This window comes from Sus scrofa, chromosome 6, assembly GCF_054392235.1.
Source record: "Sus scrofa isolate SSC_HxYL_T2T_F1_AM1 chromosome 6, Sscrofa_HxYL_maternal_Yorkshire_Landrace_v2.0, whole genome shotgun sequence".
Taxonomy (NCBI): domain Eukaryota; kingdom Metazoa; phylum Chordata; class Mammalia; order Artiodactyla; family Suidae; genus Sus; species Sus scrofa.
The window spans coordinates 81296790-81318297 of NC_139388.1; the positions used below are offsets into that span (position 1 = coordinate 81296790).

A 21508-nucleotide genomic window follows, 5' to 3' on the forward strand; every position below is an offset into this window, starting at 1 on the left:
CCACGACTCAACAATTACCCTTCCAACAATGATCAGCACCTTCTTCATTTGCTTAACGTCGGCCTCACAAAACCATTGCCTGCGGCCAAATTCACCCTGAAGATTGTGTTAATTTCATACACACTGGGGGATTTATTTTTTAATTAAGTGACTTTGGACCTGCATAGCCTCTCCATCTCAGCACTGGCCCCATCACTTCCCAATGTCTGCTAAAGGCTCGCCCTCAGGCTTCTGCCTGGCTCCTGGGGCGCAACACTCTGTGGTCCTGGACTCGCAGGCAGACTTCCAGTGCATGAGTCTGATGGGCTTATGCACTGGAACATAGATAGACTCAGATAAGCCGGGATTTTGTATGACAACATTCCCAGCCTTATTTCTAGGAGGGAGTGCTGATTCAACAAATCGGAAGATTCCCAAGATGAAGCCTGGTATTGGGAAAGAGCCCATCATGGGGAGAGCAGGAGTCCCCGTTCTTGTCACTGCACTGCCTGTGTGACCTTGAGCAGATCACCGGGCCTCCCTGGGCTGTTGCTTCTGCATCATGCAGGACAAAGGACAAAGCATGGTCCAGAGTCACCCTGGCTTTGAAGGCCAGCTCTGCCACTTGTCTTGGACAGGTCACTTCATCACTCTGGCCTCAGGTGCCTCCTCTGAAAACTGGAGTCCCAGTGAACTGAGCTATTGGAGGGATAAAACATGATGACAGGCAGAGTGCGTGGTTCCTAGCAGGGACTCCTGTGCTTTCAGACGTTCTGTGCCTACTCAGAGCCTTCAGAGTCCAAGACCCCAGTCTGAGTGGAATCACTCACCCCCAAGTCTAGCACAAGGCCTGACATATAGTAGATGCTCAGGAAACACTTGTTAAAACAAACTGATTCTTTGGCAAAAAAGCAGTAGCAAGAGAAATAAAAACATTCATCCATTAAAAAAACCATGTTCGAGAATGTTCTTAGCAGCTATATACATAGCAGAGCCACACCAGAAACTCTCTAGGTGCCTCTTGACAAGAGAACAGCTCAATAATGATCTCTCCTTCCAATACTTCCAAAAACTTAGCGATCAGAATTTCCACTGTGGCTCTGAGTGTTAAGAACCCGATGTAGTGTCTGTGAGGAGCAGGTTGGATCCCTGGCCTTACTCAGTGGGTTAAGGATTTGCATGCTGAGGCATAGGTCACAGATGTGGCTTAGATCCCGTGTTGCTGGGGCTGTGGTATAGGCTGGCAACTGCAGCTCCAGTGTGACCCCCAGCCCGGGAATTTCCATACATCACAGGTGCAGCCTTAAAAAGAAAAAAATAATTTAAAAAATAACAGTAAAGAGGAATGAGCTATGGGCACACACAACATGGGTGGATTCCAAAAATTTTATGCTGAAAGAAAAGAGCTTTCACTAAAAACTACATACTCTATGATTCCACTTTTATGGGATTCTTGAACAGGTTTGAGAAAAATCAGAAATCTGGTTGCCTCTGGGGGCAAGGATCAAGTGGGCAGAGGAACTTTCTGGAGTGATGGTGATGGGCTGCCCAGTTAGGGTTGCGCAAGTGCATGCATTTGCCAAAATTCATTGAGTTGTGCCCTGGTGATTTGTGCACTTCATTGTACATAAATTTTACTGAAAGAGAATTAGAAATAACTGTAATTAATGATATGTGTGCTGAAGCCTCTAGGAGTAAAGTGTCCTGCTTTCTGCAGCTTACTTTGTTAATTTTTTTTTTTTTTTTTGTCTTTTTAGGGCCACACCCGCAGCATATGGAGGTTCCCAGGCTAGGGGTCTAATTGGAGCTGTAGCCACTGGCCTACACCAGAGCCACAGCAATGCCAGATCTGAGTCGCGTCTGCGACCTACACCACAGCTCATGGCAACGCCGGATCCTTCACCTACTGAGCGAGGCCAGGGATCAAACCCGCAACCACGTGGTTCCTAGTCAGATTCGTTTCCACTGCACCATGATGGGAACCCCTGCCGCTTACTTTGGAATGCACCAAAAAAATACAGGTGGATGCATGGCGAGAAGGGGAGAAGGACATGATAAAGCAAACATGGTCAAGGTCATTGTAAAAGCCAGGGAGCAGAACTGTGGATGTTTGCTTTAAAAGTCTTTGCACTTTTCTCTGTGTTTGAAAATGTTTGTAATCAAATGTTGGGGGAATAAAATGTTCGTAATCAAATGACACCAGGGCAGTGGGGGGTGACAAGTGCAAGGTCACACAGTCTTTGACAAACATCAAGACTGGTTTTCAGGAAAGTGGAAGTCAGGTGTAAGCACCCAGTAGAAAAAAGAGTGTATTTCCAGAGCTGGATCTGGACCAGGGGCACATCGGTAAACCTGATCACCTCTCTGAGACTCTGTGTCCCCACCTGCAAAAGGCAGACAGCACTGCCCACAGGGGTGCTGCCAGGATTAAATCCAAAGCCAGAAGCGTGGAACAAACAGGACTTCATAGGGAGCTGGCAGAAAACAACTTGATTCTTTCCAAGTAAGCCAGACCCCAACTCCTCGTTGGGATTTCAGCTTATGTATGAAATTTATGCTCGAGAGATGGGTTTCCACTTGCCGCCTAACTGGCTGTGGCTCTCAGCTCCTCCATTTGTCACTCCCTTTTTAATTGTCTGCAGGACACTTGTTTGGATCTGATACATTTCTTCGATCGTCTTTAATTTGATCTATGATCTGTCTCCTCCCACCCGAATGCACTTTCCTGGAGAAGAGGGACTGTGGCTTGGCCATGGCTTTATCCCCTGCACCCCAAACAGACTCTGGCACATAGTAGGGACACTGTGGATCTTTGCTGGAGGAAGTGATAAATGAGCAGGGCTGGATAAGCTTTGGTATAACCCCCCAAAGTGCAGCATTCTGCCACCCCGAGTTTGCCTGTTGCTAAGACCACGTGCATGAGACAGCAGGAAGCGAACTGAGTGATTGGCCATTTCCGCCTCATTTAACAGATGAGAAAACTGAGGCTCCGGGAGAGAGCACAAATTTCCCAGCAGCCACTGCCACTTAGTGGCCGAGCACAGATGGAGCCCAGGCTCTTACTCTCTCTCTCTCCAGCAGGCTGCTCGAGCTGACAAGGCGGCTGCAGACAGACAGACAGGCTCTACTGAGCTGGGCTGTCCACAATGTCATGTGCTAATTACAATGGAAAGTATATGCCAGGCTAGCAGCGTTCCCTGGCGCCTTCCACCCCCTGGGGAGCAGGTGGGCAGGCTGGCGCAAGCGGCTGATGGGTTGGGCCCATGGCTCTGCCGGCACCGGTTGTGTTGATGCAAACCCGGTCATCAGCAGCGCCTGCCGAGTGCGGATGGCCGGCAGATTGCCACAGCAAGGTCCCTCCTCACGATGGGCAGCCCCTCCTGACTGCGCTGGTCAGCCAGACTGCCACAGGCTGGGCATCTGTCCCCGTGATGAGCCCTTGCTGGACACAACCTGTCCACACAGGTGTGCTTGCTGACAAACAGCCCAGGGGGTGGCCTGGGGACCAAGTGCTGAGAATGGCCACTGTGGGACATTGTCAGGGATGTCACAGGCAGGGGATGGCACACAGATACATGGATCCTGGGATCAGACAAGGCTCAGCCATGCCCCTAGCCCACGCCTACCTGCCCAGTCATCTTGAGGGATTCCAAATCAATATGCAGCCCTGAAAGGGGGGCTGGCTGGAGAAATGGTCTCTTCTGTCCATGACGAAGCCCTCTTCAAGTCCACACCTGCTCAGCCCTAGATGTGTTGTCCACACTGCAGTTGGGGGATCTTTTTGACTCTGGTGAAAGCTCTCACTCCCCTACTCAAAGCCTTCAGTGGCTCCCTCCCCCGCCCAATAGTAACAATAATAACCTCTACTATGTAATATTTACTCTGCTAAGCATTTTGCAAGTAATAAAACAGCACACAATTGTAGAGCAGTCACTGTATGCCTGGCTCCTTTCTAAGCAATTTACATGGAAGAACAAAATTCACCCTCTAGCCACCTATGAGGTAGGACTACTGTTCTCCCCATTTTATAGATGAGAAAACCGAATCAGGGAGATGTGAAGTGACTTGCCCTAGATCTTGAATCAGATGTGAACCCAGCATTCTGACTTTCACTACCGAACCCAGACCCTTTACACGGGGCCCGCACAGAGCATCACACAGGACCCAGCTTGCAACCCCCCATCACTTTTGCGCCCTTGCCTGGCCTTCCCTCTTGGCTTTGCCTGGCCTCCTCTGTGCCTAGAGCGCCTCCTGCCTCCTCTCGTCTGTCCTGCAGACTCCTCTCTTTCCCCCCAGCACATCTCAGCGTGCCCTCTTGTGTGGGGCCGGCTGGCACCCTCCCTGGCAGAGCTCACTCTTCTCCTGTCCTGTGGCACTTCCATCCCACGCCAAGCAGCCCAGAGCAGGCAAGCACGTGCTGCTGGTGTTTCTATGGTTTTCTCCCCCCCTGTCCTGACCCCCTTCTGAGAGTTCCTTGGTGGCCAGGATTCTGTCTGATGCGCCCTCTGGTCCCCAGGAAGTGCTAAACGAATGAACAAGTGAACAAACGAATGAATGAATGAGAAATGTAGTCACTTGCATTAGAGGGATGAAGGCTGAGGACAGGCATGAGGTGTGGCCATCAGGGGGACATACGATGGGTGCAAAAGTCCCTTCTTCCTCTTCCCTCTCAGCCTCACTGTTACCGGGACAGGGGAGGGCAGGGGAGAGCTTTAGCTGTACTGGGAAGAGCCCTGTCTTTGGAGGTGAGCCACATGACCCTGGAGCCCACCTCCGATGCCGAGGGTCACCCTCAGAAGGCAGGGAAGAGGCAGCAGGGCCTGGGGCGTGACCGCCCTGACCAAAGGCAGAGGGTGGACAGAAACGCATCTGTACAGCATTCGATGGTGAGCCTTGGTTTCTGGGGTCCGGACTCCAAGCATCAGTGGGATGTGGTACAAAGAGGCGGAGCTTCAGTGCCGAAGGCCTGGATCCCAGCCCTGCCGTTTCCATCCTGTGCAGCCCTGGGCCCATCTCTCCCTGCAGAGAGGTCCTCGGTTCAGGCTCTGTAAAGTGAGGGGTCCAGATGGGAGAGTGACCAGGCCTTTCAGGGCGCCAAGGGCATAAGGCCTGGGAGAGCTGCACAGAGTCCATTGAGGGGGTATCCTGGGAGTTAGGGCAGTGTCTCCCCACGGTGGCCTCCTGCAGCCAACTGACTCTATGTGGCTTGTTATAAATCCCAATCCAGACTCCACCCTAGACTCGCTGGGTTTGGACCTCTGCGGGGGGCTGCCAGGGAAATTGACATTTGCACTTGGCCAGGTGACTCTGCTGGGCACAGAGATCTGAGTGTCTGGCATCTATCCAGGCCCTTCCTGTCTCCCCTGCTTCTTGCCCGCCAGCCCCTGCAGCATGGGTTTTGGGGGGTACACAGGAGACGGCAAGGAGGTCTCAGCATCCTGTGTCTGCAGGAGTTTGGGGGCTCAGGTGGTTGGGTCCTGATGATGGCCTTGCATTTGACTGGTGGAAGCCTGCCTGAGGGTGGGTGATGGCCAGGGCACAGCGTGGGCCTGGTGGTGTCTCCCAGCCTGGCATGTCTCAGACATGTGCCCCCCCAACCCCAGCTTATGTCCCCTACCCCTTGGCTTAAAGCAGGGAACAGGGTGTGTAAACTGGGCTTATGTTGTGGCTGCAGGCATCATTCGTGTACACACACACACACCATGAATCCACACACTGACACAGCCTTCTGAGCACGCACACACACTCTTACACACCTGCAAACCCTCATGTTCTTTCTAAAACATCTAGAACTACACTAAACATTCTCGTCATTACTTTTCTTTACACACACACACACACACACACACACACACACACACACACGCACACACGTGCACACACAGGCATCCTTGTATGCAGCCTAGAAGCATGCAGATTTGTACACTCACACTCACCTCTGCAGACATGTCCACCCCCCACCCCTGAAAACAAGCTTTCTCATTCTCACTCGTACTGACTCATGAACTGGTCTCGGGCCCCCCTGGTGCTCCCGCCCACGGCATATACTCCTCCTCACACTTGCACAGGCACCTGCCTGTGTGTGAGCCCCAGAAAGCCAGCTGCCAGCTTTCCTGCCTGCCATTCTCACCAGCTCCACAGCCACTGGGTGCCCCCGGCCCACCCCACACATCCCTGAGCTGCTGTCTGCCTTTGCACAGTAACCAGATGAGACAAGGCAATTTATGACACCAGCTGTCTCTGTCAAAACCAAATCTCCCACATGCACAAGGGGGAGCCAATTACCCCAAGCCCAGCCCGGCCAGAAGCTCACAAGGGAGACAGAGCAGGCATGGAATCTGGCCACCCGGTGTGGTGAGTGGCACCTGACCCACACCCTGCCATCCCTGGGAATCCCGCATCCCCCTCCCTGCCCTCTTCTCTCTGTGGCTGCTCCCCTGGCCCAGCTCCCAGGCCCAGGAGATGCAAGAGCAGACTCAGGATGGAGACTAGGCAGGGAGGCCAGGAGAAGCGTGGTCCAGGGCCACCATGGCAACAAGAAAGGCAGAAACACTGAGCCCCTCCCACTACACAGCAGGGGCCATGGAGAGGCTGCGTCGCCCACCCCTCTTCCTCTCCATTTTTATTCTTTTTGCCCCTCTCTTAGCAGGTGGTCTCATGCCCCACGCCCCTGACCAGGTTTCCTTCTGCCCAGAACACAACCCCCTTCCTTCCCCCTGATCCAACACTTAATCCAACTCTGCAGCCTGGGCCTCAACATCAGACTCTGGCTCAAATCTTCACTCCTCCGCTTCCAGGCTGGACAGCCTGGGCAAGAGGCAGCCCTTCTCTGGCTGTGGTTTTTGCACCTGTAGAAGAGATGTTCATTTCTATAAAAAAATGTTGACCTAGAGCCCCCCTCTATAGCCGATGCTGCTCTAGGAGTTGGGGAGACAGCATTGAACAAGACCAAGTCTCAGCCCTTCTGGGCTTCAGCTTCTGCTGGAGGAGTCAGAAGACGCTCATGGCAGAAATTTAAGTGAGATGATTATGTTTCTTCACCGTCTCATCTGCTGTGTCCGCGGCTTTTCTCCTGGCATCAAGCAGAGCTCATGAACGGAGCTCCGTCAATAAATAGATGCTTGAGTGCGCAAATGGCTTGAGCCCCAGTGCTGGGGTTGGCTTGATCTAAATAAGCCCTTCTCGGTGGCTAGTTATTTTGCACTGGGCCTCCGAGGGAGCTTTCTTAGCATCACTTCTAAGCGGCTGGATGGAATGACATCCCATCAGACTTTAGACCGTTCCTTCCTCCACTGGCTTTGTTCATTCACTCCTCAGATGTACATTAAGGAGTTTCCATTGTGGCTCAGTGGGCTAAGAACCTGATGTCATATCAGTGAGGTTGTGGATTCGACCCCTGTCCTCACTTGGTGGGTTAAGGATCCAGCATTGCTCTAAGCTGTGGCGTAGATTGCAGATGTGGCTCAGATCCTACATTCCTGTGGCTGCGGCATAGGCCTGAAGGTCCAATGTGACACCTAGTCCAGAAACTTCCATATGCTGAAGGCACGGCCCTAAATATTTAAAAAAAAAGAGTTCCCATTGTCGCGTAGCAGAAACGAATCCGACTAGGAACCATGAGGTTGCGGGCTCCATCCCTGGCCTTGCTCAGTGGGTTAAGGATCTGGCATGGCCGTGAGCTGTGGTATAGGTTGCAGATGCTGCTTGGATCCCATGTGGCTGTGGTTGTGGTGTAGGCCGGCAGCTGTAGCTCCGATTCAATCCCTAGCCTGGGAACCTCCACATGCTGCGGGTGTGGCCCTAAAAAGCAAAAAAAAAAAAAAAAAAAAAAGTACGTTAAGAAGGTCCTATGTGCCAGTCCCTGTGCCAGGTAAGCTGGGTCGAGGGTCGAGGGAGGTGGGGAAGAGGCTTCTAGGTGACAGTGCCTGGCAGACGTTTCTAGATAGGCTCATCACATTTTAAAAGATGCTTTTTGTCTTTTAGTATTTCTTATAACTATAAGCATAAGTCCAAGGAACATTGTTCAGATGAGGAAACTGAGGCTCTGAGAACCCAGAGCAGGGAAACGACCGCCCTCATGTCAGCATTAAACCTCCTCACACTTGGCCCAGCATTCTAGGCACCATTTACTACTTTCAGTTTTTTTCCCCTGCAGCTACAGTCCTAGAGGGCAGCTATGGCTTTGGCCTGTGCTATAGCCTGAGAGCCACTTACAACCTGCCAGTGCTGGGATTCGAACCTGGGCCCGCCTAACATCAGAGCCCGGGCGCCATCACTCTTCCATGTCTAATCAGTTCATTAAAACCCTCCTTGCAAACTCTCCCTCTTGCTGCCCAGCCACAGAGACCTCAGCTGCTCCATTTCCAGGAGAGCGAATTCCTTCCCGGCTGGAGAGGAGTTGGGATAATGTAGGCAGGCAATTTAAACAGCTCCGGCAAAATACACCAGCAGTTTTCACTCTCTGCCACTATTACACTTTCCAGCCGCGGCAGGATTGGCCCATAAGTGGGATATCAAGTTTATTACAGCTATTTCCAACCTGTAATTGGTTTTGTGGAACACAAAGAGAAGGAGGTTGGGGCGGGGGGGGGCAGTTTGCAGTGATTTTTTTCCTCCATTCTTCTTCCCCCCCCCCCCCCACTTCTGGAGGAGGCACCCAGAGACCTAGGGAGGAGGCAGGAGTCAGAGACCTATTTGTTTTTCAAATGGAAACTCCCAGTTGGCCCTGCGGGCTCTCAAGCTGCAGGCAGGACTTAGTCCCTTTGCGATGCTTTGGTGGCTCCACTTGAAAATCAGCCCAGCCTGGATGAAGCTAGATTTGCAGGGGGACTTGGGGTGGGGGGGTACTGCCTGTGGGCAACTGTTGAGCTCTGGTTGGACCACCAGGGCTTGAAGAGGTGTGGCCTCTCGAGCAGGCTGTTCTAGAATCAGAGCATGTGAGCATCCTGGGTAGAAATGGCCTCCAGAGGTCACCCTGCCCCATGTCTCCCCGTTGAACATTTAGGGACACTGAGGCCTGGAGGGGGGAGCAGGGCAGAGAGGATGGGTGGCGTTTAGATCTCAGGTCTCTGTCCAGTGTATCTGATCATTCAGGGAATGATCTCTTAGAAAGAGCAACTTAGTTTCACTCTGGTTCCTTCTGGAGCATTGCCTCAGAGACAGTCCGGCCACCTTCCCAGCTGGGCTTCTTCCTTCCAAGAAGCCCCATCAGAACCGGGTGTGGACACAGCAGGCTGTTGTTCTGGAACCACAGGAACAGTTTCCGTACTCCTTTTGGTGCCCCAGTGCCCAGCATGTGGAAAGGATTCGACTCACTCACTGGACAAAAATTTGCTGAATGCAGACCATGTGCCCAACCCTGGAGACAGAGCATGAACACGGCAGATAAAGACCCTGCTTTCAGAGAGCTTATGGTCTAGAAGTAGCTCACCTTCAAGGTCCAGTAATGGTTTTAGTAAAAATCTGTTGAATGAACAAATGCACAAACACAGCTCCCTCTAGAGGAGGGAAAACTCACACATCCTTGGCTTTCCAACAGCACCTGTCAGTCCCCAACAGCTTTGTCATTCTCCATCTGTCCCCACCTCCTGGTCCCACCTCACTATAGCACCAGGAGATTGTGTAGGCGCCCCTGAGACTAGCCTGCCACTAAGTCCTAGCTCCGAGCCTCCTTGAGCTCCTTCTTGGGCTGATATAATAAGATAACAATTTAGCAAGTTCTTGGGCCTCTGCTCTCCCTGCACCTACACCCTCAGCCCTCCAGTCCCTGGTTGCCCTCACTAGCTTCTGGCTCTTCCCACCCACCCCCCAGAAATGGACCCCCTTCTTTATGTACCGATTTGTTACATCCTCTGACTTATCAGCAAGAGATCCTGTCTTCTCCAGCCCTGGAGATAGAAGGGACACAGAATAAGAGGTGGCTTAGACAGGTCTTAGTATTGGTTAAAAAAAAAAAAAAATAGCTATTTCCATTGAGCACGGACCACACCAGGCAATCCTTCCAAGCTTTGTTTCATTTAATCCTCCCAAGAAGAAGATAGGTCACATTTCACCCATTTTACGGATAAAGAAACTGAGGCCTAGGATGATGAACTAGCTTGCTTAAAAGCACAAAGTACGAAAAATGTCTGGTTACCAAAGGGGAAATGGAGAGGGGCAGAGGGATAAACTAGGAATTTGGAACTAATGTGAACACACTACTATAAATACATAGATAATCAACAAAGACCTACTCTATAGAACAGGGAATTCTATTCAATATTCTCTAATAACATACACGGGGAAAGAGTCTGATAAAGAATGGATATATGTATATGTATGACAGATTCACTTTGCCGTACACCTGAAACTAACACAACGTTGCAAACCAACTATACTCCAATATCAAATAAAAATTAAATTTCAAAAAAAAAAAGCACAAAGTCGTCATCACAATCAAGACTTCAACTGGGGCAGAGGAAATCCACGTTGCTTCTTGCTGCAAAGCCTCCCCTGGGCAGGGAGAAGCCGCCTAGGACTAGGTCCCCCCTGAAGAGGCCCACCTCCTCCAGGAAGACTCCTGTGATCACCCCTCCCTCCAGTGGAACTCGTGGATCTCCCATGGGTCGCCGATGACATTTGGCAAATCCCTATTGCTTCAGCCACTGTCTCCCTGATGCTGCCTCTCACTTAATTATGGGCTGTGTATCTCCCCTACCAGACTGTGAATTAGCTCATAATGGGTTGCAACCGTGTCTGAAATTCATTTCTCTCGCCTCCTTGGGGCCTAGAACTGTACCTGCCTGGCCTAAGACATGTTTCTAGAACTGAAGGGAAGGTGTCTTCCTGCATTTTCTCAGGCTTACACCAGAGCTGCACAATAACCTCCTTGCAAATAACCACTCGCCCGCTGGCCTGGGGCCCGAGACCTGGGAGTGAATTTCGAATCTGTTATTTTCCTTTACTTTCCCCGAGGCAGAGGGAGGTTGCCGAGCCAGCTGCAGGAGCTGGGACAGTGGGCACCCTGTTTGGAAAGAAATACGTTCTCGATCTCTTTTTGGGGGGTGGGGGTTGCTTTTAGGGATGCACCTGCAGCATATGGAGGTTCCCAGGCTAGGGGTTGCATCAGAGCTACAGCTGCCAGCCTACACCACAGCCACAGCAACAGAGGATCCGTAACCCACTGAGCAAGGCCAGGGATTGAACCCACATCCTCCTGGATATTAGTCGGATTCTTAACCCACTGAGCCCCAAGAGGGATTCCCAAGAGCTAAGTTCTTTTCTCTAACAACTCAAGTAAATAGCTGCTGGTTTAACCCAAGTGGCTGTTTATACCTCAGGCTGACAGTAAGGCCCCAGAGAAAAAGATGTAAATAAAACCAAAGGAAAACTAGGTGCGTCCTTGAAACTCCCCTGTCCCTCGGCCCGAAAGAGCGATTTACGACTCAGATAATTCTTCGGTGTTTTATCTGGGTGTGTGGGTATATGTGTGAGTAGTGTGAGGTGTGGGTGTATTTTCCCGGTAATAAAAACCTCAGTCCCGGAGAATAAATTTGAGGAGACAGTTTTACTGACAGATTTTTTTTTCTCTCCATTGTATAATAGAAAAAAAAAAAATGGAGTGAAATTTGAGATTGGGATGATAAGGGCTGCCGCATTTTAGGAGGAGATAAAAAAGCAGTACCTGAAGGGAGGCGAGGCTGCAAGTCAAGCAGGCAGGATGCCTTCCACTTTTTATGACTTTAGGAGAAATTCCTCACACCTCCGCTGGGCTCCTGGCATCTTCACTCCTAATGAGGCGGCCCCTGCGGGTGGAGAGGTTGTTGAGAGGCTTTTAGTTCACCCACAGCCCTGTGCAACCTCGTTGATGAGATTCGAACCTTGGTCCAGGAGCCTGAGCTGTGTCGAGAGCCCACCGTGGGACCTGGGCTGAATCCCTTTGCCTTTCTGAGCCTCAGTGTCTTCATCTGCGAAACGGGGGGATTTTTGTCTGTTCCACTCTCTTTCCAGGGACACAGTGGGTCTATATAAAGGGATGGGCTTCGAGAAGATTTTTGGGTCTTGGCACTGTTGACATTTGGGGCCAGTGGTGCACCTTTAGGGGGTTGTCCTGGGCATCCTGGGATGGTTACAGCATCCCTGGCCTCTGCCTGGTAGATGTCAGTACCAGCCCCTGCCCCTGACAACCCAAACTGGCTCCTGATCTTGTCAAGTATCCCCAGGAGGAGGGGGCAAAATCGGCCCCCCATTCAGGGCCCTGCTTTAAAGGTCCTTTGCTCCTCTTCCTCACTCTCTCCCCCTTCCCATCATCCCCTGTTTGAGAAGCTGGTGGGTGGCAAGGTGGAAGGACCAGAGGATGTGGTGTCCTGCCTCTGATGCACACACGCACACACACGTGCATGCACCCACACAAGGGCTGTCAAAGAAGAGCAAAGCCCCCAGAGAGGAAGCGAGGGAAGTGTATGAACTGCAGATGAGCCTGCCCAAGGCACCGAAGGGCCTGAGCTCAAAGAGCAGAAACTGCAGAGGGAAGTCCCGCCACTGATCCCCCTCAGGGTCCCAGAGCTTGTGAATGCCTTGTCATCATGCTAACCCTCTCTGGTCTGGCCAGGCTCCCTGGGGACCCCGGGACAGCTGGAGGTCTCCCATCCCTATGAGCTTGCAGTGTGGGGAGGCTGACCCATACTGACATGTATCTTGGCTGGCACACAGCTGGCACTCAATAAATGCTGCCCTGGCTTGCATGGAATCTGTGTGACGTAAACCAGCAGGAATATCGCCTTGGCCAGACAGGTGTGGTCCAAATCAGCTGGGGTCCAGATGTGCCCGGAGGAGCCCAGCTGCACGGGGGGTGGGGGTGGGGCGTCCTCCCAGGAAGGCAGCACCCAGCTCCAGTGCATCCTTGGCTGAGCCCCTGAGAAGGGGCTTTGTGGCATCTCCCCCTTCTGCCCGGCCCCTTGGAGAGACCCTGTCCCTGGCTACCACCCTCCCAGCCCCCTCTCCTGCCTCCAGCACACTGAGCCACAGGGAGTTAATTCCACTTCTCCAGGACCAGGCATGAGGCCTCCCCGTCGCAGGCTGTTAGCGCGGAGCCCAGCTGAGCGGCGAGAGGCTGCAAGCTCCCAGTCTATAATAGAGTTGCTGAGACAAGCGGAAAACTGCAGCCGAGTAAACAGATAAATAATTGAAACAGTGACAACACATACCTTGCTGCTTTGTGGAGTAACACTTTCATTAGCGGGAGGCAGCAGAGCCGAGGGGATGGAGATGCGGGCGGGCGGCAGCCAGGATTAGGACACACTTGGGTCCGGCTTTTAATCAGCTGTGAACAGCTGGGTACCCGCGCAGCCTTTGTCTTCCAGCCTGGGCATTATGACCACCTCCTGGGGTCCCCTGCCCTCTCCGGGCCTCTGTGTTCCTAGGTGAAATGGGGACTCCTGGCCTCCCTCCTGGCCTGTCCCAAGGACAGCCAGAGGCAGGCATGTCCCCCACACTGTCCTCTTTGCTCCATCCCCTGTGTCGGCCTCCTCCGGTTCCCCTGCTTCTGACTGAACCCCTTCCATCAGGCCAGATGGGGCCTGTAACTAGAATCTGAAAGTCCGTACCTCCCTTGCTTTTGTCCCCACCCCCACCCCCATGGCATGAGGAAGTTCCTGGGCCAAGGATCAAGCCTGTGCCACAGTGGTAACCAGAGCCACAGCAGTGCCAACACCAGATCCTTAACGCACCAAGCCACCAGGGAACTCTCCCTCCTTTGCCTTTAGCAGAGTTGAGCTCCTAGCCCACCAGGTCCTCCTTGATCTGATCCCTGTTTCCCTCCCCAGACTCCACTCACTGCCCCAGACACTCAGGTCAGCCTCCCGAGCCCACGCTGTTCTTTCCCACCCCAGGGCCTTTGCTCCTGCTGCCTGGAAAGCACTCCCACGCTGTGCCAGGCTGGTTCCTCCTCTACCTTCAGAAGACAACGTAGATGTCTCTTCCTCCGGGAAGCCCTCCTTGATGACCCTATCCCCAGAATGGAGGCTGCCCCTCCTCTGGGCTCCCTTGCCATTCCGGCCTCTCCCTTGTAAGATTTATCTGAAATTATTGCCATTCAGCTTTGAATCCCTCTGAGATCTTGGCACAGGCGACAGCCTCGGCCCCCGTTCTTCTCCCCTCTGTGCCCAGTCTGCTCCCCGTCCTTCTCTCCTTGGGCAGGGGTGGCTATAGGACCAGGCTGGGACTCTGTGGCTGACTGCAAAACACATTCATGTTCTCTGGCCCCATCTGTGGCTCCCCAAGCTTTGTTGATCCTTTCTGCAAGGCCAACCAATGGGCTCTTGGAAGGGGGACCACCTGTTGCATTGGAATGAGCCAGGCAAAAGAGGGAGCCCTGCTCCTCCTTAGCTATGGGACCTCAGGAAGGCACTTGACTTCAGAGCCTCGGTCTGCGCATCAGTGAAGCGGGACTGACCGGGGAGGGTCCTAGTGTCGACTGCTTCTCCGGGGGCTTCCTGCATCTCCCAGCATCCCAGGAACCCCTGGAGGAAAGGAGTGGCAGGACTGGCCGAGCGCTCACCTGGGGCTCCTCTGTGCTTTCTTGCAGGTGACGGATGGTGGCACTATCAAGCAGAAGATTTTTACTTTCGATGCCATGTTCTCCACCAACTTCTCCCACATGGAGAATTACCGCAAGCGCGAGGATCTGGTGTACCAGTCCACCGTGAGGTGAGGGCCGCCCGGGGGCTGCTTCTCCAGCCCTTTCACGTCTGTCCCGCACTGTTCTTGGGGGGATGGTGGTCTCAGGATCACTGTCCACAGGCTTGGAAGGCAGAGCTGGGGCTCTGCTGCAGTGGTGGGGGGGAGGTTTCCATTCCTGGGCGGGGGAGAAAGTAGGAGGGGAGTCGAGTCACCACTCTGCCTCACGGAGCAGACCCTTCACATTGGCCTCCTCAGCCGGCTCCTCCCACAGTGCTGCAAGGTGGGTCTCTAAACCCCCTTTTCAGGGGAGGACACTGAGGACCAGAGAGGGTGAGCGATGTGCCTGAAGTCACACAGTCAGGAATGCCAGAAGTGGGATGTGAACCCGGGCTATTTGGCCCCAAAGCCCATAGAACATGGTCTTCGGTTCCCCACGGGATCCAAACCTGGGGAGGAAAACAGACCCTAAGCAACTGGAACCCAGGTCAGAAGCAGCAGCAGGATGGGGAAGGAAGAGCCCTTGGGGATGGAGACCCTCATATTCCAACCCCTGCCCCCATTCTGGAAAATTTTAAGGTCTTGGATCCCATTCCAGGCCTGGCCCTGTTCTAGGTGTATGGCGCCCATGACCCCGCTTCCCTCCACACCGTCCCTAAAAGCCCCACCCTGTGTTATTGCTCTGACCTTTTATTCTGCCCCGCTCCCTTTGGTCCTTGGTAAACTCCTCGTGAGCCTTCAGAACCCAACTCGAGCAGATCTTCCTGAGGGTCCCCTTCTTTAGACAGCCCCTCACCCCAGCAGAACTGATCTCCCCCAAAGCCGATGGCTGCGGCTCCCCCCGTGCCCACCCCCACACCCCCTCCCTGACTCCCTCACAAGAGGGGGGGGGTCTCACTGCATTAATGAAGAGCAGCTTCCTTCACACAGGCACCGGGAGTGCAGTTTTGTGCATGTGCACGTGAACACACACACACACACACACACACACACACACACACACACATGCTTTTTCACACTACAAAACCAAATGCTTTGCCCAGTGGCCAGGCAGAAAGTGACACCCTGCTCCAAAACTAGAGGACAGCCTGGCCATGCCGGGCACACAGGGAGATGCTGCGGCAGACCAGCTGGCTCTCCCTGTGCTGCCTGGCCGGCCTGCAGCATCCCCACTTAGTGCCTTACTCCTGACCTGCCAGGAGGATGAGGCCCCGCCCTCCACACACAGGTTGGTCCCTCCCTCTGTGAACAGGAGCATCAGGACCGAACAGGGGCTCCCCCTTTACCTTATATCCTCAGCTCTCAGCACAAGATCTGACACACAGTAGGTGCACAATGAAATTTGCAAATTGAGCAGATGATCCTAGGTAAATTCTCCAACCCTTGGAGCCTCAGTTTCCTTGTGGGTGAAATGAGAAGATGCCAAGGGCACATCCAGCCCCACATAAAGAATCTGGCCGGTGGTCCTTCCCCACCCACTTTGGTAAGAATGGAAGGTCCCCGGAGGACCTTTCTGGGGGTGCCTCCTCTCTGGGCTTTGTGTCAGGAGCTCGGATCCAGCATTTACTGGGGGACTCTGGTGAGACTGTGAATTGAAGGGACTCCGAAGAGGTGTACAAACGGCCACACAGATGCCTTCATCCATCTATTAATGATTTCTCCCGCACCTGCTTCCAGAAAGGACTTACGTTTCCTTAAAATATTGAAGCACACCTAAGATAAGACAGTTATGATCAAAACAAGAAAAAAAAAAGGTAAAAACTCATTTTGGAGAAGAAAATAACTATTCTGGGAGCCATAGATGATTCTGAACATTCAGTTCACCTCCAGGCTTCGCAGAAACCCAACACCGCCTGCCACACCCCTGCCTGGTTACCATGGTCTCTGAGTAGTGACAGCACCACACCTCACCCCTGCGTCCCATCATTCCCACGTGCCCAGCCCCTGCCACAGGTGTGGGCTCCAGGGTGACTCCTTGGCTCTGATTCCTGAGCCAGGAAGGAAACCCAGAGATCCCCCGAGCATCCTTGACCTCTGCTAGCCCATGCGTCCGGAGCACAGTCTTGGTACCCAGGGGCCCCGTTCAAATCCCGGTTCAGCTACCTCCTGCCGTTACCTTGGCTGATGATAAGGACCTTCACCTCTCTCTGCCTCGGTGTCCTCACCTGAAAGACAGGCTTCATGTGATGGGTTTATACCATTGTTGTGGGGTTTGGGTGAGATTTCTGCCCCATGGCCTGAGTTCAACCTGGCTCCTCTACCTGCCTTGCTTTACTGTAATCTTGGGTTGGTAATTCTGCACCCAAGTTTCCTGATCTCTAAAAGGAAATGACAACTTTCCTGATCTCTAAAAGGAAATGACAACGGCAAGAAGCGCACTGCAGCCACCAGTTAATTTGCATAAAGTGCAGCCACACTCGCTGAGCGGTGCCTGTTTGCCCTTATTGCTTAGAAAAGCCCTCCTTTTCTCATCATATAAAAAAGCCCTCACCTTTTTCTGAATCTCATATAAGCCTCCTCGTACACACTCTTTCTCTTGACCCTCACTACCAACACCTTGAAGGCAGGCAGGTATTATTGTTATTATTATTTTCTGTAGTCCTGATTTTACCGTGCGGTCAAGAGACTTGCCCAAGGGTCCCTCGGTGGAACAACATCAACTCGATTAGACCCCAACCCACTTCATTCCTACCATACCTCCACCACGCTCTGCCTTCCTTATTGTATAGCTGAGAAAACCCAAGGCCCAGAGAGGGAAAGACACACGTCCAAGGTCACACAGCCACGCAGTTGTGGTCTGTGCTCTTTTCCTCCCCTGCCTTCTCCCTGAGCCTCGGTTACAGTGGAGGGTCTCCTGGGGGAAAGCCAGGGCAGGGGGCTGTGAGGAGGCCCCCGGCAGAAGGGAAAGAAAGGGCAGACCCTCTCAGAGGAAAGTTGCAGCCACAGGAGCAGCTGTGCTGGCGGGAGACTGCTTCTCAGGCTGCAGGGCTCCGTTTGGGCTGGCGTGGGGCTCGGGATTCCACATTTACATATAAATGAAGATATTTACAAATTAATGCAACTCATCTAGAGAGAGTCCCAGTTCCACAGCTGTCTGAGCCGCTTCCTCTTCAGCTGGGAGAGTGGGAAGAGGATGAGGCTGAGGAGATTACCGGGAGTTGGCAGAGAGCAATTTCCTGGGCGGCCAGGGGAGCCCTAGGGACTCCCAGGCTTTTCCTCCCCCTGGTGGGGTTCCCAGAGGGATAGGAGTCCTGTGGGGTGACAGGGCTTCTGTCCCTAGTGCAGGGGGCACCCCAGTTCATGACCTCTTGGGCAGGTCACTGCCCCTCCCAGTCCCCCAGAGTTTCCATCTAGCAAATGCCTTTCTAGTTCTGAGCCTCAAAGCCCAGAACACCCAGCTTGGAATGGACCATCGTTTATTCCTTCAAAGGATGTTTAATCGAGCACCTACTAGGAGCCTAGGGTGATGCAAGGTGTCCAGGAACCAGCAGAGAACAAGACAGACAGGGCTTGATGCTCTTGTGAGGGAAACAGAGAATAAACAAGGGAGCAAGACGTAAATTTATCATGACACATTTCCATAAAGATGCGAGTCCCGATGGCATGTGTTGTGTAATGAAGAGTGAGCAGCATTTGGTACCAGGAGGATGAAGGTGCAGGGGTGTCGTTAGATGGTGGCCGGGCGGAGCCTCTCAGGCAGGTGGCATTTGGGCTGAGATTTGCAGGCTGGAAAGGAGCCATCCATGGTGGGGACACAGGGTGGGTAACAGAGGTGGGAGCCCTTGCGCCAGGGAGCTGAAGTCTCAGGGCAGCCTCGGGCAATGACTGATGGGAGGTGTTGGGTGAGACACCCCCCTTCCCCCCGCTGGGGCAACTCAGAGGTGTGTTTTCCACTGTCCCCAGGCTCCCTGGTGGGGCTGAGGCTCAGCAGAGGCCCCAGAATAACCTCCAGGGCGCGCCTGCATTGTCTTCCTTCTCGCTTGGTCCCTACTCCTGTTCCAGGTTCCTGGATTGTCCTCCCAACTAAACCTTGTCTCAGGCTCCGTTTCTCAGGGACTCCAGGCCCGGCACAGGTGGGCTAGACTGGTGCTCCCCCCTACAGAGGGGAGGATTGTGTAGGCAAAACTATTAATCCCTGGAGTTCCCGTCATGGCACAGAGGAAACGAATCTGACTAGGAACCATGAGGTTGCGGGTTCGATCCCTGGCCTCGCTCAGTGGGTTCAGGATCAGGCGTTGCCGTGAGCTGTGGCGTAGGTCGCAGACGCGGCTCAGATCTGGCATTGCTGTGGCTGTGGTGTAGACTGGCAGCTACAGCTCCGATTCAACCCCTAACCTGGGAACCTCCATATGCCATGGGTGCAGCCCTAAAAAGACAAAAAGACAAAACAAAAACAAACAAACAAAAAAAACTATTAATCCCTGTAGATGGTGGCCATCCCCAATGGCAGCTGTGACCTCCTGGAGGTCAAGGTGAACCACAGAGAGCCTTCCCCTTCCCCTGCTCTCCCCCCCTCCCCATTATGCTGTGCCTTCCATTTCCTGAAACCCTCTGCCCCTCCCGTTCCATTGGTCCAGGATATCCTCAGGAACACCAAGCAGGCTTCACTGGCCCTGTTTGGTAGTGAGGGAGAGCTAGACTCAGGGGGTTAGGGGCATGTCCCTCCCTGCCTTGCCCACCTCTCTTTGCCAAGGCCCTACTCATCCTATCAGGTTCAGCACAAATGCTGCTTCCTCCAGGAAGCCTATCCGGACTGCTCCGACTGAGTCAGGCACACCAGCACCCTTCCCCTCCCCACACTCACTGCCCTGACCAGAAGCCCCACGAGGACAGGGTCTTCAGTGCCATCTCCCCAGCCCCCCACCCAGCACCCCTACCCAAAGTGGACAATTTGTTGATGATGGTGTGATGGATGAGTTCGTGGGGGAAAGGCGTGGTGGAGCTCTTCCCCTGCAGCTCTCCCCGACCAGGGATAAGCTTAGCAAGAAGGAATTCAGGCCTCTGCACCTTCTGCCGACACAGGTGTCATGTATTTATTACAAAGGAATCAGCAACTGCTATATGTCAGAAACGGTGCTGGGGATAAAATTGTGAAAAAGATGCAATGAGACCTGTTCTCGTGAGGGTTACCGTGTAGGGTGAGGAGAGACAGACAATAAAAATGTGTTTCAGGGAGTTCCCGTCGTGGCCCAGTGGAAATGAAACTGACTAGGAACCATGAGGTTGCAGGTTCGATCCCTGGTCTTGCTCAGTGGGTTAAGGATCCAGCATGGCCGTGAGCTGTGGTGTAGGTCGCAGACATGGCTCATATCCCATGTTACTGTGGCTGTGGTGCAGGCTGGCAACAGCAGCTCCGATTGGACCCCTAGCCTGGGAACCTCCATATGCCGCGGGTGCAGCCCTAAAAATAAAAAAAAATTTAAAAAAAGTGTTTCAAAGAATAAGAAGAAATATCTGCAAATGGTGATGAAGATGCAAAGGGATAAGGGAATGCGAAGGAGAGGGTGGGGGTAACTGGGTGTATGTTTGGAGGTGTGGTGCTACAAGCTGTCTGAACAGGGATCTAAAGGATAAAAAGAAGCCAGACAAATCAGGTTGGAGGGAGGGAGGGCACTCCAGGTAGAAGGCAGAGCAAGTGCAAAGGTCCTGAGGTGAGAAAGAGCTTGGCACGATGCAGGAGCTCCCAGAGGGCCGGCCTGGCCAGAGCTCAGGGAGCAAGGAAGCAAGTTATTCTGAACGTCCTGGGAGCCACTGAAGGTCACTGCTATGATAGGTGCCTTGTAAATCTCACCCCGGTAAACACCCGGAGGGTGGATTGGAGAGGCCAGGAAAGGGAGACAAAGCTTTCCGCAGAGTCTGGCGGGGGGCGGGGGGGCGGGGGAGGTCTCTGCTGAGGTCTCAGGGCTCTGATTCCAAGTCTGAGTGAAGCTGGGAGTAGGAGCTGGACCACCACCTGGGGCGGGCAGAGGCCAGGAGGCAAACGTGGGGGCTGCCCACCAAGCAGATTTCCCATGCCCTATGAACACGTGACCCTGCAGCATCCCCCTCCCCCCCACCCCCCAGCCACAGGAGGTTGAGAACAGCTGGGGGGTGGGGCGGAGCCTGGGGGCTTCGTGAAGACTGTGCGTTACCCCTTCCTAATTCATAAGCGTCAGGGGATGGAGATGTGGGAGAGCTCAAGTCGATGAAAAAAGAGCCTGGAGGAATGAGGATGGGACCGAAATGCCACTTCCTTTATTACTGTGAGCTCCATCCACTCACATCCTCTCCCGGGAGCTCATATTGAGCATTTGCTGTGCCCAAGACACAGAGCTGAGGGCACGGTGCCCAGAGGTGGGCCAGATACAGTCCCCGCCTCCGCAGGGCTTAAAGCATCCGACTCCTCCCCCCGCCACACAAGCCCATAAGCTCCTCTGAGGCTCTGCTCTATCTTTTCCATCTCAGTGACCCCATAACCTGCTTGGCATTTAGAGAGGAACAATAAATATGTGCGGAACGAGAGGAAAGGAAGAGGAGCTAAAACATGGAGATAAATAGCGAACAATTCAAGTAATCAAGGGATGGCTGTGGTGGGGGGAAGGAGTCGGATGCAAAAGGCAGTGATGAATCAGAGATTTAGAGGCTGGGGAAGCGGGGGAGAAAGTAGCATTTGAAGTGGCCCTAGAAGCTTAAGGAAGTTTTCAACAAAAACAGGGCCCAGGAGCTGATACAGCGGATGGAGGACACAGCGTGTGCAAAGGCACGGGGGCAGGTAGGGAAGAGCTGAAGTAGGAACGAGGCTGCTCCAGGTAGGCAGGCGGAGGTTTCAAAGTTGAAGCCCTCTGGAATCGATTCAAAAGGAAAAAATAGTGCTGGCTTTTAAATAGACACATTC

The 21508-nt window shown here is 53.2% G+C and overlaps 1 protein-coding gene across 1 annotated transcript in view; it reads left to right on the plus strand.

Moving 5' to 3' along the window:
• Positions 1-21508, plus strand: part of IGSF21 (immunoglobin superfamily member 21) — a 258202-nt gene that overhangs the window by 157539 nt on the left and 79155 nt on the right. Inside the window, exon 3 of the mRNA XM_021095457.2 lies at positions 14543-14664. Within this exon, the coding sequence (XP_020951116.1) occupies positions 14543-14664 (122 nt within the window). The remainder of the gene's footprint in view (positions 1-14542; positions 14665-21508) is intronic.